Source organism: Coregonus clupeaformis, chromosome 17 (genome assembly GCF_020615455.1).
Source record: "Coregonus clupeaformis isolate EN_2021a chromosome 17, ASM2061545v1, whole genome shotgun sequence".
NCBI classification, from domain to species: Eukaryota; Metazoa; Chordata; class Actinopteri; order Salmoniformes; family Salmonidae; genus Coregonus; species Coregonus clupeaformis.
The window spans coordinates 72,058,132-72,075,433 of record NC_059208.1 but is presented as its reverse complement, the minus strand read 5'-3'; the positions used below and the strand labels follow the sequence as shown (position 1 = coordinate 72,075,433).

General features: G+C 42.8%; 1 protein-coding gene across 2 annotated transcripts in view; it reads left to right on the top strand.

Moving 5' to 3' along the window:
* Window positions 1–8,912: 8,912 nt before the first annotated feature.
* The window catches only part of LOC123492886 (ribosome-binding protein 1-like), a 51,663-nt gene continuing 43,273 nt past the window's right edge, over window positions 8,913–17,302 (top strand). For both annotated transcript variants that reach the window (XM_045226508.1, XM_045226507.1), the window contains exons 1-3: window positions 8,913–9,010; window positions 13,560–14,252; window positions 16,875–17,026. In XM_045226508.1, the coding sequence (XP_045082443.1) occupies window positions 13,592–14,252; window positions 16,875–17,026 (813 nt within the window). In that variant the 5' untranslated portion in view covers window positions 8,913–9,010; window positions 13,560–13,591. The remainder of the gene's footprint in view (window positions 9,011–13,559; window positions 14,253–16,874; window positions 17,027–17,302) is intronic.

The following is a 17,302-nucleotide window of genomic DNA, read 5'->3' as shown; positions in this document are numbered from 1 at the left end:
TGAAAATCATATCTACCCCAGTAGGGCACTGGCACGTCGTCCACACTATGGCCCAAGAGAGGCCCGGGGAGGGAGCTAGGCTGTGTCAATGTACTCAGCACAAAGGTAGGTCTGTATGACGGGCCTGCTTCCTGTATAGTAAGGGCCTCTTTACACTACACTACTTTGACGACACAAACTAGGTCCAGGAGAGATACTTGTGTAGTGTGAAGAGACAGATCTAGATTGTGAACAAAAAAGTTGCAAGTCTGATGTTGAAGATAGATAGATCTCACTAGACATATTTTACTAATGTACATCCACCCAAGTCTCTGCATTGCCTGTTTTAATTTAGTTTCACTTCAATTTAACTATTTAAAAACTTTAACTTCTTACACACAACTTTACCTTACATACACTACGTGACCAAAAGTATGTCGACACCTGCTCGTCGAACATCTCATTCCAAAATCATGGGCATTAATATGAAGTTGGTCCCCCCTTTGCTGCTATAACAGCCTCCACTCTTCTGGGAAAGATTTCCACTAAATGTTGGAACATTGCTGTGGGAACTTGCTTCCATTCAGCCACAAGAGCTCTAGTGAGGTCGGGCACTGATAATGGGCGATTAGGCCTGGCTCGCAGTCGGTGTTCCAATTCATCCCAAAGGTGTTCGATGGGGTTGAGGTCAGGGCTCTGTGCAGGCCAATCAAGTTCTTCCACACCGATCTCGACAAACCATTTCTGTGTGGACCTTGCTTTGTGCACGGGGTCACTGTCATGCTGAAACAGGAAAGGGCCTTCCCCAAACTTTTGCCACAAAGTTGGAAGCACCGAATCGTCTAGAATGTCATTGTATACCTTTCCCCCCTTAATTGGAACTAAGGGGCCTAGCCCGAACCATGAAAAACAGCCCCAGACCATTATTCCTCCTCCACCAAACTTTACAGTTGGCACTATGCATTGGGAAAGCTAGCGTTCTCCTGGCATCCGCCAAACCCAGATTCGTCCGTTGGACTGACAGATGGTGAAGCACGATTCATCACTCCAGAGTACGCGTTTCACTGCTCCAGAGTCCAATGGTGGCGAGCTTTACAACACTTCAGCCAACGCTTGACATTGCTCATGGTGATCTTAGGTTTGTGTGCGGCTGCTCGGCCATGGAAACCCATTTCATGAAGCTTCCGACGAACAGTTCTTGTGCTGACGTTTCTTCCAGAGGCAGTTTGGCACTCGGTAGTGAGTGTTGCAACCGAGCACAGACAATTTTCATGCACTACGCGCTTCAGCACTCAGAAGTCCTGTTCTGTGAGCTTGTGTGGCCTACCACTTTGAGGCTGATCCGTTGTTGCTCCTAGACATTTCCCCTTCACAATAACAGTACTTATAGTTGACCGGGCAGCTCTAGCAGGGCAGAAATTTCACGAACTGACTTTTTGGAAAGGTGGCATCCTATGACGGTGCCACGTTGGAAGTCACTGAGCTCTTCAGTAAGGCCATTCTACTGCCAATGTTTGTCTATGGAGATTGCATGGCTGTGTGCTCGATTTTATACACCTGTCAGCAATGGGTGTGACTGAAATAGCTGAATCCACTAATTTGAAGGGGTGTCCACATACTTTTGTATATGTAGTGTATATAGTAAATCGTTTATGTAGAGTATACAACAGCAATTTTTAAAAACCCGTTGAGTATAACACAAAAATAGACATTAAAACAGCCTGTTGCACAAATTTGTTCATTTATCTTCTGCGATCATGGTCGGATATGGGGAGTTATCTTAAACTGTGACGTGTGCAAAAACACACCTGACAAATGCCACCATCAATGAGGTCACCCAATGACTGGGGAGTTTTGACAAAGGGGGTGTGGGTGGCAAAGTCAATCATTGCCTTTTCTTCTTTCCATGAAGATTCAATCAGGTCTAAATTGCAGTGGTTTAATCACTGGACGGTAATCTGCTCTCTCTGTATCTTTGCTGATAGAAAAGGGGTTTTATGAGTCTTGACTGATAACTGCATCATTGGTGTTATTGAGAAAGTCAAATTACTTTTACAGTAAGACATTTGCTTTTCACTGTTCCTGCCATTCTTGGGTGTAAACTTTAACCCTGTGATATACAGTGCTGTGAAAAAGTATTTGCCCCCTTTCAAATTTTCTCTACTTTTGCATATTTGTGATACTGAATGTTATCAGATCTTCAACCAAAACTTAATATTAGATAAAGGGAACATAAGTGAACAGATAACACAACAATTACATATTTATTTCATAAACAAAGTTATGCAACACCCAATGCTTGTTTCAAGTCCTGCCACAACATCTCAATTGTGATTAGGTCTGGACTTTGACTAGGCCATTCCAAAACTTCCAATTTGTTGCTTTTTAGCAATTTTCATGTAGACTTGATTGTGTGTTTTGGAACATTGTCTTGCTGCATGACCCAGCTGCGCTTCAGCTTCAGCTCACAGACGGATGGTCTGACATTCTCCTGTAGAATTCTCTGATACAGAGCAGAATTCATGGTTCCTTCTATTAAGGCAAGTCATCCAGGTCCTGAGGCAGCAAAGCATCCCCAAACCATCACACCACCACCACCACCATGCTTGACCTTTGGTATGATGTTCTTACTGTGGAATGCAGTGTTTGGTTTTCACCAGGCATAATGGGACCCATCTCATCCAAAAAGTTGACTCAAGTTTGCCAAAAAGCACCTGGATGATCATCAAGACTCTTGGAAGAACGTTCTCGGGACAGATGATTCAAAAGTATAACTTTTTGGACGACATGGTTCCAGTAATGCCTGGAGAAAACCAAACTCTGCAAAATCAAAAAAAATTCCGTGATGAGATTCGAATTCGCAACCTTTGTGTGGCTAGACGTTAGCGTTATACGACCACCCATCCACCCCGACCAACCACCCTACTTTTGTTTTTGCCTTAAGTAACCATCTGTCTTATGTAACCATACCAAACATAACATACAGTGGGGAAAAAAAGTATTTAGTCAAATCAAATCAAATTTTATTGGCCACATGCGCCGAATACAACAGGTGCAGACATTACAGTGAAATGCTTACTTACAGCCCTTAACCAACAGTGCATTTATTTTTAACAAAAAAGTAAAAATAAAACAACAACAAAAAAAGTGTTGAGAAAAAAAGAGCAGAAGTAAAATAAAATAACAGTAGGGAGGCTATATATACAGGGGGTACCGGTGCAGAGTCAATGTGCGGGGGCACCGGCTAGTTGAAGTAATATGTACATGTGGGTAGAGTTAAAGTGACTATGCATAAATTATTAACAGAGTAGCAGCAGCGTAAAAGGATGGGGTGGGGGGGCAGTGCAAAAAGTCCATGTAGCCATGATTAGCTGTTCAGGAGTCTTATGGCTTGGGGGTAGAAGCTGTTGAGAAGTCTTTTGGACCTAGACTTGGCACTCCGGTACCGCTTGCCGTGCGGTAGCAGAGAGAACAGTCTATGACTAGGATGGCTGGAGTCTTTGACAATTTTGAGGGCCTTCCTCTGACACCGCCTGGTATAGAGGTCCTGGATGGCAGGAAGCTTGGCCCCAGTGATGTACTGGGCCGTACGCACTACCCTCTGTAGTTTCTTGCGGTCGGAGGCCAAGCAGATGCCATACCAGGCGGTGATGCAACCAGTCAGGATGCTCTCGATGGTGCAGCTGTAGAATTTATTTGAGGATCTGAGGACCCATGCCAAATCTTTTCAGTCTCCTGAGGGGGAATAGGCTTTGTCGTGCCCTCTTCACGACTGTCTTGGTGTGTTTGGACCATGATAGTTCGTTGGTGATGTGGACATCAAGGAACTTGAAGCTCTCAACCTGTTCCACTACAGCCCCGTCGATGAGAATGGGGGCATGCGCAGTCCTCTTTTTCTTCCTGTAGTCCACAATCATCTCCTTTGTCTTGGTCACGTTGAGGGAGAGGTTGTTGTCCTGGCACCACACGGCCAGGTCTCTGACCTCCTCCCTATAGGCTGTCTCATCGTTGTCGGTGATCAGACCTACCACTGTTGTGTCGTCGGCAAACTTAATGATGGTGTTGGAGTCGTGCCACCAAATGTGCAAGTTCTCCCACTTAAAAAGATAAGAGAGGCCTGTAATTTTCATCATAGGTACACGTCAACTATGACAGACAAAATGAGAATTTTTTTTCCAGAAAATCACATTGTAGGATTTTTAATGAATTTATTTGCAAATTATGGTGGAAAATAAGTATTTGGTCAATAACAAAAGTTTCTCAATACTTTGTTATATACCCTTTGTTGGCAATGACACAGGTCAAACGTTTTCTGTAAGTCTTCACAAGGTTTTCACACACTGTTGCTGGTATTTTGGCCCATTCCTCCATGCAGATCTCCTCTAGAGCAGTGATGTTTTGGGGCTGTCGCTGGGCAACACGGACTTTCAACTCCCTCCAAAGATTTTCTATGGGGTTGAGATCTGGAGACTGGCTAGGCCACTCCAGAACATTGAAATGCTTCTTACGAAGCCACTCCTTCGTTGCCCGGGCGGTGTGTTTGGGATCATTGTCATGCTGAAAGACCCAGCCACGTTTCATCTTCAATGCCCTTGCTGATGAAAGGAGGTTTTCACTCAAAATCTCACGATACATGGCCCATTCATTCTTTCCTTTACACGGATCAGTCGTCCTGGTCCCTTTTCAGAAAAACAGCCCCAAAGCATGATGTTTCCACCCCCATGCTTCACAGTAGGTATGGTGTTCTTTGGATGCAACTCAGCATTTTTTGTCCTCCAAACACGACGAGTTGAGTTTTGACCAAAAAGTTCTATTTTGGTTTCATCTGACCATATGACATTCTCCCAATCCTCTTCTGGATCATCCAAATGCACTCTAGCAAACTTCAGACGGGCCTGGACATGTACTGGCTTAAGCAGGGGGACACGTCTGGCACTGCAGGATTTGAGTCCCTGGCGGCGTAGTGTGTTACTGATGGTAGGCTTTGTTACTTTGGTCCCAGCTCTCTGCAGGTCATTCACTAGGTCCCCCTGTGTGGTTCTGGGATTTTTGCTCACCGTTCTTGTGATCATTTTGACCCCCACGGGGTGAGATCTTGCGTGGAGCCCCAGATCGAGGGAGATTATCAGTGGTCTTGTATGTCTTCCATTTCCTAATAATTGCTCCCACAGTTGATTTCTTCAAACCAAGCTGCTTACCTATTGCAGATTCAGTCTTCCCAGCCTGGTGCAGGTCTACAATTTTGTTTCTGGTGTCCTTTGACAGCTCTTTGGTCTTGGCCATAGTGGAGCTTGGAGTGTGACTGTTTGAGGTTGTGGACAGGTGTCTTTTATACTGATAACAAGTTCAAACAGGTGCCATTAATACAGGTAACGAGTGGAGGACAGAGGAGCCTCTTAAAGAAGAAGTTACAGGTCTGTGAGAGCCAGAAATCTTGCTTGTTTGTAGGTGACCAAATACTTATTTTCCACCATAATTTGCAAATAAATTCATTAAAAATCCTACAATGTGATTTTCTGGATTTGTTTTCCCTCAATTTGTCTGTCATAGTTGACATGTACCTATGATGAAAATTACAGGCCTCTCTCATCTTTTTAAGTGGGAGAACTTGAACAATTGGTGGCTGATTAAATACTTTTTTTCCCCACTGTATCATACTAAATTGAGTATCCCAGATTTACTTTCACTATGTTACGTCTAGTCTATGAGACCAGGCTGTGTAGGCACAGGACAATGTCTTTGAGTCCAGTGTAATCAATCCCAGACTTCAGGCTGGACTGGTAGTAAAAGCACTACAACATTTGAGCAACTGTAGCAACACAACCATATCCAATTCTGGGATGTTGTTGTATTGAATTTCAAAGTTCATTTGGTCCTACTTCCTTTGGATAGTGCCCCACAAATTATTTGTGAATGCCAAAAACGGACTATCAACAGACAGTCTATCTTGCAGATTTACTGTATGTGGTGATAACCGATGGCTTATGCTTCTCAGGGTGTTATGGGTAAAGATTGGTAAAATAAATGCTAACTGCAAGTCTGTTGACATGCAGCAATTTATGTCACAGACATCTTAGAGATATCTTACCACTCAAAAAAGTAGTTGTTGCGTTGTCTTTTGTTGTGTTATGTTGTTGTTTTGTGTTTGTTTAGTAGGCCTACAGTAGTCTCTCTCGCCTGACTTTGGTAGAACGAGACATTTAATCTGGCTTGCGTGATTACATGTTTAGCTGACTCTGAATCTGTGGATATAGTATTACAGTACCAGTCAAAGGTTGGACACACCTACTCATTCCAGGGATTTTCTTTATTTTTTAAAATTTTCTACATTGTAGAACAATAGTGAAGACATCAAAACTATGAAATAACACATATGGAATCATGTAGTAACCAAAAAAGTATTAAACAAATCAAAATATATTTTATATTTGAGATTCTTCAAAGTAGCCACCCTTTGCCTTGATGACAGCTTTGCAAACTTGGCATTCTCTCAACCAGCTTCATGAGGTAGTCACCTGAAAAGCATTTAAGTTAACAGGTGTGCCTTGTTAAAAGTTAATTTGTGGAATTTTTTTCCTCCTTAATGCGTTTGAGCCAATCAGTTGTGCTGTGACAAGGTAGGGGTGGTATACAGAAGATAGCCTTATTTGGTAAAAGACCAAGTCCATATTATGGCAAGAACAGCTCAAATAAGCAAAGCGAAACAACAGTCCATCATTACTTTAAGACAAGAACTTTGAAAGTTCCTTCAAGTGCAGTCGCAAAAACCATCAAGCGCTATGATGAAACTGGCTCTCATGAGGACTGCCACAGGAAAGGAAGACCCAGAGTTACCTCTGCTGCAGAGGATAAGTTCATTAGAGTTAACTGCACCTCAGCCCAAATGCTTCACAGAGTTCAAGTAACAGACACATCTCAACATCAACTGTTCAGAGGAGACTGCGTGAATCAGGCCTTCATGGTCAAATTGCTGCAAAAAAAACACTACTAAAGGACAACAATAAGAAGAAGATACTTGCTTGGGCCAAGGAGCACGAGCAATATACATTAGACCGGTGGAAATCTGTCCTTTGGTCTGATGAGTCCAAATTTGAGATTTTTGGTTCCAACCGCCGTGTTTTTGTGAGATGCAGAGTAGGTGAACGGATGATCTCCACATGTGTGGTTCCCACCGTGAAGCATGGAGGAGGAGATGTGATGGTGTGGGGGTGCTTTGCTGGTTACACTGTCTGTGATTTATTTAGAATTCAAGGCACACTTAACCAGCATGGCTACCACAGCATTCTGCAGCGATACGCCATCCCATCTGGTTTGGCTTAGTGGTACTATCATTTGTTTTTCAACAGGACAATGACCCAAAACACCTCCAGGCTGTGTAAGGGCTATTTGAACAAGAAGGAGAGTCATTGAGGTAGGGGTGGCGCAGTGGTCTAAGAAGGAGAGTCATTGAACTCCTGAGTGGCGCAGTGGTCTAAGGCACTGCATCGCAGTGCTAACTGTGCCACTAGAGATCCTGGTTCGAGTCCAGGCTCTGTCGCAGCCGGCCGCGACCGGGAGACTCATGGGCGGCGCACAATTGGCCCAGCGTCGTCCAGGGTAGGGGAGGGAATGGCCGGCAGGGATGTAGCTCAGTTGGTAGAGCATGGCGTTTGCAACGCCAGGGTTGTGGGTTTGATTCCCACGGGGGGCCAGTATATATATATATTTAAAAAAATATATTCACTAACTGTAAGCGTCTGCTAAATGACTAAAATGTAAATGTAATTGAGTGCTGCATCAGATGACCTGGGCTCCACAATCACCCGACCTCAACCCAATTGAGATGGTTTGGGATGAGTTAGTGAAGGAAAAGCAGCCAACGCAGAGTGAAGGAAAAGCAGCCAACAAGTGCTCAGCATATGTGGGAACTCCTTCAAGACTGTTGGAAAATCATTCCAGGTGAAGCTGGTTGAGAGAATGCCAAGAGTGTGCAAAGCTGTCTTGCTTGGGCAGCTACTTTGAAGAATCTCAAATATATTTTGATTTGTTTAACACTTTTTTGGTTACATGATTCTATATGTGTTATTTCATAGCTTTGATGTCTTCACTATTATTCTACAATGTAGAAAATAGTAAAAATAAAGAAAAACACTTGAATGAGTAGGTGTCCAAACTTTTGACTGGTACTGTATGTCTGTAGATAGTCTATTCAAGTCAAGTGTTGCATTATATTTTTCTTAATACACCTCTACTTTCTTCCCTGCAAGAAAGGTCCAATACCTGTACTCCATGTTGTGTTTGGATGATAATGATTAACTGGTGCCAAGTGTTTCCCGGTTCTACTTGGCCTGCTTGCCTAACTGTTTGCCTTAGAATTGGGAGTAAACACATATCAAGGATGTGTGCTGTGCTTAGAAGCTGTGTGTCTGCAATTGGGTGTAGGTGAGGTGTGTGTGTGTGTGTGTTGCAATGTGTATTTTGTTACAGGTGTCTTTTTATGTGTGCTATGTGGATATGCATAGTACTTGGGAGTTCAGGTTTACTTAAATGGGAGGGAACAGAGTGAAGTGTGTGTGTGTGCGTGCGTGCGTGTGTGTGTGGGAGAGAGCAAGAGAGATAATAGATATTGTTGGAACAGTCCAACAGAAATAGACTACAAATCCCAATAGTCGGGCTTTATGGGGCAGTCACGCCTCCTCTGTCTCCTGCTGGCTAAAATTTGGTCTTCACTTGTTACCACAGCCACAAAGTCATAAACCCCGCCTTTTCTACTATTTTATCTTCTTACAATCTAACCTTAAATTAAGACAAACAAGTAAAATTTTGTTTTCGTGATTTATTACGATATATTGACTTTGTGGCTGTGGTAACTAGTTGAAACCCTAAAACTGACGTGGTTAGTTTAAATGCCTTTGACTGATCTCCCTCTACCCAATGAAATCGCTCTTTGAAATTAGTTTTTTGGGCAACGGGATGGCTTTTTGCCAGCTCAGAGAAAGTGCCACGACTCCACACAGCAGCTATTCTGAAAGAGTGAACATTGGTGGTTGGGGTAAGAGATTCTTTATAAAACAATTTGTGAATCATAAAAAAAGAATAGGAAATGGTCTTAACTGAGCGTAGTGTAAGGAACAGCTGTATCGTTGTTATTCAGCCTCGTACGAATAGACAAATGCAAGTCGGAAAATTAATAGATTTGTTTTCCACATTAAGAAAAAAATGTATTCTTGAAACTTTGACTTCGGAACTATCGTTACTTTTCATGATACAATGTTGCTTGATCTTTTCGGTTTGAAAGAATAAACAGTATCAATTAATGTTTGGGGTAGCCTAAGATTCCCTTTTATTCCCTTTTGGTGCCCTATTCTAATGAACTGCATCTGTAGATAAAAAAAAATGTATATATTTTTTAAATATTATATAGTCAAACCAAGTGACTTTCAAATTTCCTAAGTTTGGCAGTGGGCTGAACCGATGGTATCGGGATAGCCTTATCTCCTCGCTCATATTCTTGAGTTAATTAAAGGGCTCAACGTCGAACAAATCTTGATGCTGCGGTGAATGAGTAATCAATCAACGGGCGCTAATGATGGTTGTAGGCCGTCTCTGGAGGACACGTAGCTAAGGATACTGGAGTTAAGTTTTCTTAGCTAGAGGAAACGAAAACAAATTGCCCAGTTAAATGTATTTCGTGTGGAGGAGACGCTAGATGTTTTAAAATTAAAACACTACAGAATGAGAATAAGGACCAGTATATAAAGTAAGCGGTTGTAGGCCTGCCTGTTGTGAAACGTTTAACACCGCATCAACCTATTCGCAATATTCTCTACAATGCTTTTTCATTGTTTAATTGTAATGGGTAGCGTATTTGAGGGACTGTAAATTGTAAAGTTGTTGTATGATGCCAATAAACTTTGAAACTGGCAAGTGGTTATGTAGGCTATAGGTAGAAACTTTAAGGCAACTGTACTCTTCTTGTTACATAAGAAGAGGGGTACATCACAAGGGGTTAATTGTTTGTAAAGACACTAGCCCCTTCTACACTCTCTAGAATTCAGCATTATCTACACTACCAGTCAAAAGTTTTAGAACACCTACTCATTCAAGGGTTTTTCTTTATTTTTACTATTTTCTAAATTGTAGAATAATAGTGAAGCCATCAAAACTATGAAATAACACATACGGTATCATGTAGTAACCAAAAAAGTGTTAAACAAATCAAAATATATTTTATATTTGAGATTCTTCAAATAGCCACCCATTGCCTTGATGACAGCTTTGCACACACTTGGCATTCTCTCAACCAGCTTCTTGAGGTAGTCACCTGGAATGTGTTTCAATTTACAGGTGTGCCTTCTTAAAAGTTAATTTGTGGCATTTCTTTCCTTCTTAATGCGTTTTGAGACAATCAGTTGTGTTGTGACAAGGTAATTATATATTTGGTAAAAGACCAAGTCCATATTATGGCAACAACAGCTCAAATAAGCAAAGAGAAACGACAGTCCATCATTACTATAAGACATGAAGGTCAGTCAATATGGAACATTTCAAGAACTTTGAACGTTTCTTCAATTACTTCAAACCATCAAGCGCTATGATGAAACTGGCTCTCATGAGGACCGCCACAGGAATGGAAGACCCAGAGTTACCTCTGCTGCAGAGGATAAGTTCATTAGAGTAACCAGCCTCATAAATTGCAGCCCAAATAAAGATTCACAGAGTTCAAGTAACAGACACATCTCAACATCAACTGTTCAGAGGAGACTATGTGAATCAGGCCTTCATGGTCGAATTGCTGCAAAGAAACCACTACTAAAGGACACCAATAATAAGAAGAGACCTGCTTGGACCAAGAAACATGAGCAATGGACATTAGTCTGTTGGAAATGTGTCCTTTGGTCTGGAGTCCAAATTTGAGATTTTTGGTTCCAACCACCGTGTCTCTGTGAGACGCGGTGTGGGTGAACGGATGATCTCTGCAAGTGTAGTTCCCACCGTAAAGCATGGAGGAGGAGGTGTTAAGGTGTGGGGGTGCTTTGCTGGTGACACTGTCTGTGATTTATTTAGAATTCAAGGCACACTTAACCAGCATGGCTACCACAGCATTCTGCAGCGATATGCCATCCCATCTGGTCTGGGCTTAGTGGGACTATCATTTATTTTTCAACAGGACAATGACCCAACACACCTCCAGGCTGTGTAAGGGCTATTTTACCAAGAAGGAGAGTGATGGAGTGCTGCATCAGATGACCTGGGGCCTCCACAATCCCCCGACCTCAAACAAATTGAGATGGTTTGGGTTGAGTTGGACCGCAGAGTGAAGGAAAAGCAGCCAACAAGTGCTCAGCATATGTGGGAACTCCTTCAAGACTGTTGGAAAAGCATTCCAGTTGACGCTGGTTGAGAGAATGCCAAGAGTGGGCAAAGCTGTCATCAAGGCAAAGGGTGGCTGTTTGAAGAATCTCAAATATTTTTGACTACATGATTCCATATGTGTTATTTCATAGTTTTGATGTCTTCACTATTATCTTACAATGTAGAAAATAGTAAAAGAAAGAAAAACCCTTGAATGAGTAGGTGTTCTAGAACCTTTGACCGGTAGTGTACAGTTAGGGTAAATGTCGGTAGTGTATTTTGATACATCGGACGTTTTTACATTTAGAGTGATTAACTACAGATTGTGCTACACCGAACAGTACCTAACCTGTAACTCCCAGTAATGGATACCAAAAATCTTTGGTTAAAGTGCATTATCTGGTGTAACAATCTGTAGCTAGAGAATGATGTGAAGGCTTTGGATACTTTTATTTACTCCATTTATTTGTTGACATTTTATCTCAATATGGGCTACATAATAATCATACCCATGTGTTTTTGTTTTGTTTTAAAGCATCATTGGAATGAATAGTTGTTGCCTATTGCAAAACTGATAGATTGATCAGTGACCCTATTTATCTATAGGCTAATGTGGATGTAAAACAACAGTTTGCTCCTTTAGGAGTTTATTTCAGTTTGATCGAATGACTCCGAATCACCTTGTCAAGTAATTTAAATCCAACACTAAAGCATTTTATCCCAAAGTATCAGTTTCAGAATGGATACCCAAATGCTTGTGTTCCATAAGATTGCTATTATTGCTTTTTGATCTATTATGAATATTTTATTTTGACTATTGAAGAGAGGGAGAAAGCATGGAAGGGGGTGTGTTGTCACTCCTTTAGAGTCAGCATTTTTTCTTCATCTAAGGCCTTGTTTATGTCCCAAATGGCACCCTATTCCCTATGTAGTGCACTGCTTTTGAAGTGAGTGCCCTGGTAAACAATAGAGCACTACATAAGGAATATGGTACCATTTGGTACTCAGACCTTATCTACTGTATAGAGTCAGCATTGCCTCTGAGGAGTATGAGTAGCTGAAAGCCCACTCTCGAAGGAGTCGTTCTCCAGAATGGTTCCTGGTCGCAGTAACTCATAGGGAATTTTCATTGTGTGCAGTGCAACTGTGTACAGGTGTGTCCTCTGGAAACTGGAGACAGTGCCATTTTTGTATGTGAACGTAAATGGGATGGGGGGGTATGTGTCTCTCGAGGGTGTTGCGTAACATGAGTTCTCTTGTGAGCGGAAAGTTGCAGGCTGAACTCTCGGTCCTCTGTGAGAAGAGCTTTTCTTTGTACAGGGGAGAAATTACGGCCTGTGAAGCTGTTTTTCTTTACCCTTACTGGAAGTTCAGGAGCTGGTAGTATGCCCATGGAGAGATTGTTGTTTTTACCCAGCAAAATGTGTTCCACCTTTACCATGTAGTGAATTTGGTCCACCTTTCCTCAAAGGCCGCTAAAACAAGCAAGAAAGCCATAAACTATAAGAATCTGGTTATTGTTATAAAATCCCAATAAAGTAATCAATGGATAGGTAGATGACCGTTAGGTTGATAATCAATTACTTAATTTGGAATAGTACGCAACGGTTTACAGAATCTGTAAAAATGTATGTTTATTGTGATTAGTGCCTTTCGTGTGTGTCAATCTCCTGCACCGCAGGTAGTCTACTTGTATGAACTTCTCAAGTTCTGCGAGACACTCATGCATCTCTACCCCTGCTTGTGATTTTTCCTATTTGACTGATCATTGATGATATATATTAGATCAGTGAGCCAGCCAACATATTTTTCTAAATAAAGGCTTTTAAACATTACTACACATGGCCGAACACATTTTTGGAAGTTTTGCTTCCATCAACTTATTTTTGCTTGTGTAACTTCTCTAAATATTCTGAAACCTGAAATGTTTTCTTAATTTAAATCTCAAAGACAAATTCTAATGGCATAAAATCAACATTCTGTATTCAACATCAGCATTCATGATAAACCAGAAATATAGGAATGATATTTTAGTGGTTACCAAAGTTAGCTGGCTACCTCATTGATCCTTTTTTTGTGAAATGTCACCCTGGTGATTGATAAATATATTGAGAGGGGGACAAAACTAAATCGTGAAGTGGCCGGCATTGAACCCATTTGCTAAACATTATGTTGTGACTTTTGATGATTATGGATCGCATCCTTTGACACCTAGCTAATCGTGACCTCTGCTTTTTTTGTGCTAGGCTTTGCGGAGGGACAAGATTGAAATAAAGACATGGACGTTTACGACCCCCAAACCCTCGGCTTCATGGTCTTTGGTGTATTCATGGTGATCTCCGCCATCGGCATTGCTCTGGTCTCCACACTCTCCATGAAGGAGACGTCGTACGAGGAGGCCCTGGCCAAGCACCGCCGCGAGCTGGGCAAGTCTGCCCAGATCCAACTCTCTCTGAAGAATAAGAAGAAGCAGAAAGCGTTGGAGAATAAGAGCAAAGCCAAGAAGAAAGAAGAGCGGCCTAACGGGAATCTCCCAGAACCGGTCGCAGAGTCCATTAGCGAGCCCGAACCCGAACCTGAGCCTCTCGCCGCCCCTAAGCCTGAACCCGAGCCCATCGTTGCTGCCCCGGAGCCTGTCATAGTCGCCTGTGCTGCCCCTGCCCCAGTGGCCGTGGAGGCCGCCGCCCCCTCCCCGAAGAAGAAGAAGAAAGTGGCCAAGGTGGCGCCGGCCCCTGCCAAGCCTGCCGTCGTCCCGGAGACCATCGCCAAGGAAGTGCCTGTCATGGTCGTGCCACCTGTGGCGGTTGAGGTTGCCCCGGTGACTGCCGCGCCCGCTCCTGTGTCCAGTGACACTCCCGCCACACCCGTTGCCAAGGCAGAGGAGCTCAAGGCTGAAGCACCTGCTAAGAAGAAAAAATCCAAGGCAAAGGCTGAGCCAGGTTGATAGTAAATAATTTGCTTTGATGAAATTGTTACTGTTTTATTTATATGATAACTCGTAATGTAAAACTATTGCAATTCATGTACTCTATAAACCAGGATTGGGGTCAATTTGAATTACATTTGTAATTTTTTAATTTAAGTCATTTAGCAAACGCTCTTATCCAGAGGAACTTACAAGAGCCATTAGGGTTAAGTGTCTTGCTTCAGGGCACATCGACAGATTTTTCACCTAGTTGGCTTGGATTTGATTTGAACCAGCGACCTTTCAGTTACTAGCCCAACGCTCTTTACCACTAGGCTACTTGCTGAATTCAGGTAAGTCAATTCAGGAAGTTAATTGAATATAAAATTGAGGAATGGAAAAACGTTTAACATAAATAGTTTCTCCTTTTATGTTTATCAAGAAGTCATTGAATGGCCTTTTTTCAATTATTGAATTAGAAATTCAGACATTTCTATTCGAAATTGACCACAACCCTGCTATCAACAGCTGCATTCCAATAGGAAGTTGTTAGCTCAGTCTGATTAAACAGCCATATCATTACACAGGTGCACCTTGTATTGTGGACAATAAAAGGCACTCTAAAATGTGCAGTTTTGTCACACAACACAATGCCACGGATGTCTCAAGTTTTGAGGGAGTGTGCAATTTCAGCCCTCCACATCTGGCTTCTTCACATGCATGATCATCTGAGGAGGCTGGGCCTGGCTCCCCAGTGGGTCGGCCTGGCTCACAAGTGGGTGCGCCCCTGCCCAGTCATGTGAAATCCAAAGATTAGGGCCTAATGAATTTATTTCAATTGACTGATTTCCTTATGAACTGTTACTCAGCAAAATTGTAGAAATTGTTGCACGTTGCGTTTTTATATTTTTGTTCAGTATAGAATTAAAGATCACATGGCCCCTCATTCTCCTAAGACTTCCCCCTTTCTAACATCCCCAACTTATTTTTTGTTTACTACTACGGTACAGTAAGTCATACAAGTAATTTATCTAAGATAACCTGGTCATTCATCCAAGTAATGAAATAGTAAACCATCCAAGTTATAGAAAAGTACATTTATTATTCAACTTGTAAACTAAACTTAGCAAAAAAAGAAACATCCTCTCACTGTCAACTGCGTTTATTTTCATTAAACTTAACATGTGTACATATTTGTATGAACATAACAAGATTCAACAACTGAGACAAACTCAACAAGTTCCACAGACGTGACTAACAGAAATGGAATAATGTGTCACTGAACAAAGGGGGTGTCAAAATCAAAAGTAACAGTCAATATCTGGTGTGGCCACCAGCTGTATTAAGCAGTGCATCTCCTCCTCATGGACTGCACCAGATTTGCCAGTTCTTGCTGTGAGATGTTACCTCACTCTTCCACCAAGGCACCTGCAAGTTCCCAGACATTTCTGGGGGGAATGGCCCTAGCCTTCACCCGCCGATCCAACAGGTCCCAGACGTGCTCAATGGGATTGAGATCCGGGCTCTTCGCTGGCCATGGCAGAACACTGATATTCCTGTCTTGCAGGAAATCACGCACAGAACGAGCAGTATGGCTGGTGGCATTGTTATGCTGGAGGGTCATGTCAGGATGAGCCTGCAGGAAGGGTACCACATGAGGGAGAAGGATGTCTTCCCTGTAACGCACAGCGTTGAGATTGCCTGCAATGACAACAAGTTCAGTCCGATGATGCTGTGACACACCGCCCCAGACCATGACGGACCCTCCACCTCCAAATCGATCCCGCTCCAGAGTACAGGCCTCGGTGTAACGCTCATTCCTTCAACGATAAACGGGAATCCGTCCATCACCCCTGGTGAGACAAAATCGCAACTCGTCAGTGAAGAGCACTTTTTGCCAGTCCTGTCTGGTCTAGCGACGGTGGGTTTGTGCCCATAGGCGACGTTGTTGCCGGTGATGTTTGGTGAGGACCTGCCGTACAACAGGCCTACAAGCCCTCAGTCCAGCCTCTTTCAGCCTATTGCGGGCAGTTGTTGTTGCCATCCTGTACCTGTCTCGCAGGTGTGAAATTCAGATGTACCGATCCTGTACAGGTGTTGTTACACATGTTCTGCCACTGTGAGGACGATCAGCTGTCCGTCCTGTCTCCCTGTAGCGCTGTCTTAGGTGTCTCACAGTACGGACATTGCAATTTATTGCCCTGGCCACATCTGCAGTCCTCATGCCTCCTTGCAGCATGCCTAAGGCACGTTCACGCAGATGAGCAGGGCATCTTTCTTTTGGTGTTTTTCAGAGTCAGTAGAAAGGCCTCTTTTTAGTGTCCTAAGTTTTCATAACTGTGACCTTAATTGCCTACCGTCTGTAAGCTGTTAGTGTCTTAACGACCGTTCCACAGGTGCATGTTCATTAATTGTTTATGGTTCATTGAAGAAGCATGGGAAACAGTGTGAAGTTATTTGGATTTTTACGAATTATCTTTGAAAGACCGGGTCCTGAAAAAGGGACGTTTCCTTTTTTGCTGAGTTTAGTAAGTAATCCAAATGATAGACAAGTAGTACATCATAAAAAATATAAACGAGTCATCCATCCTGTAACCCCTGACATAGGTAACTCCCTGGCACACTTATCATCCTCACTCACACTCTCTGCTTATAGTGGTTGCTGCCGTTGACTCTGCGGATGCTCCCCTCCTCCTGCCATACAAGACTCTCCTGTCCACCGTGAGCAGCATGATGTTCAGCGAGGGAGAGACCCAGAGGCTCATCGAAGTGCTCAGTGACAAGGCTGGCCTCGACTCCTGGCAACTGGTACAGTATTACCCTCCAGACTGACTGACTGCAAGCATTACAGACAGTGGCCTGTGGCCGAGCCACCTCCGCATTCCCTTTAGTAGAAATGCAGGCACATACATACATACATACATACATACATACATACATACATACATACATACATACATACATACATACATAAATAGAAAGGAGCAGGCGTTTTCTGAGACAAGATTGAGAAACCTTGGTTACGGTTAAAATGTACCAGACATGATTGTGCATGATGGAATATCTTTTGTCTGAGTCAAACAG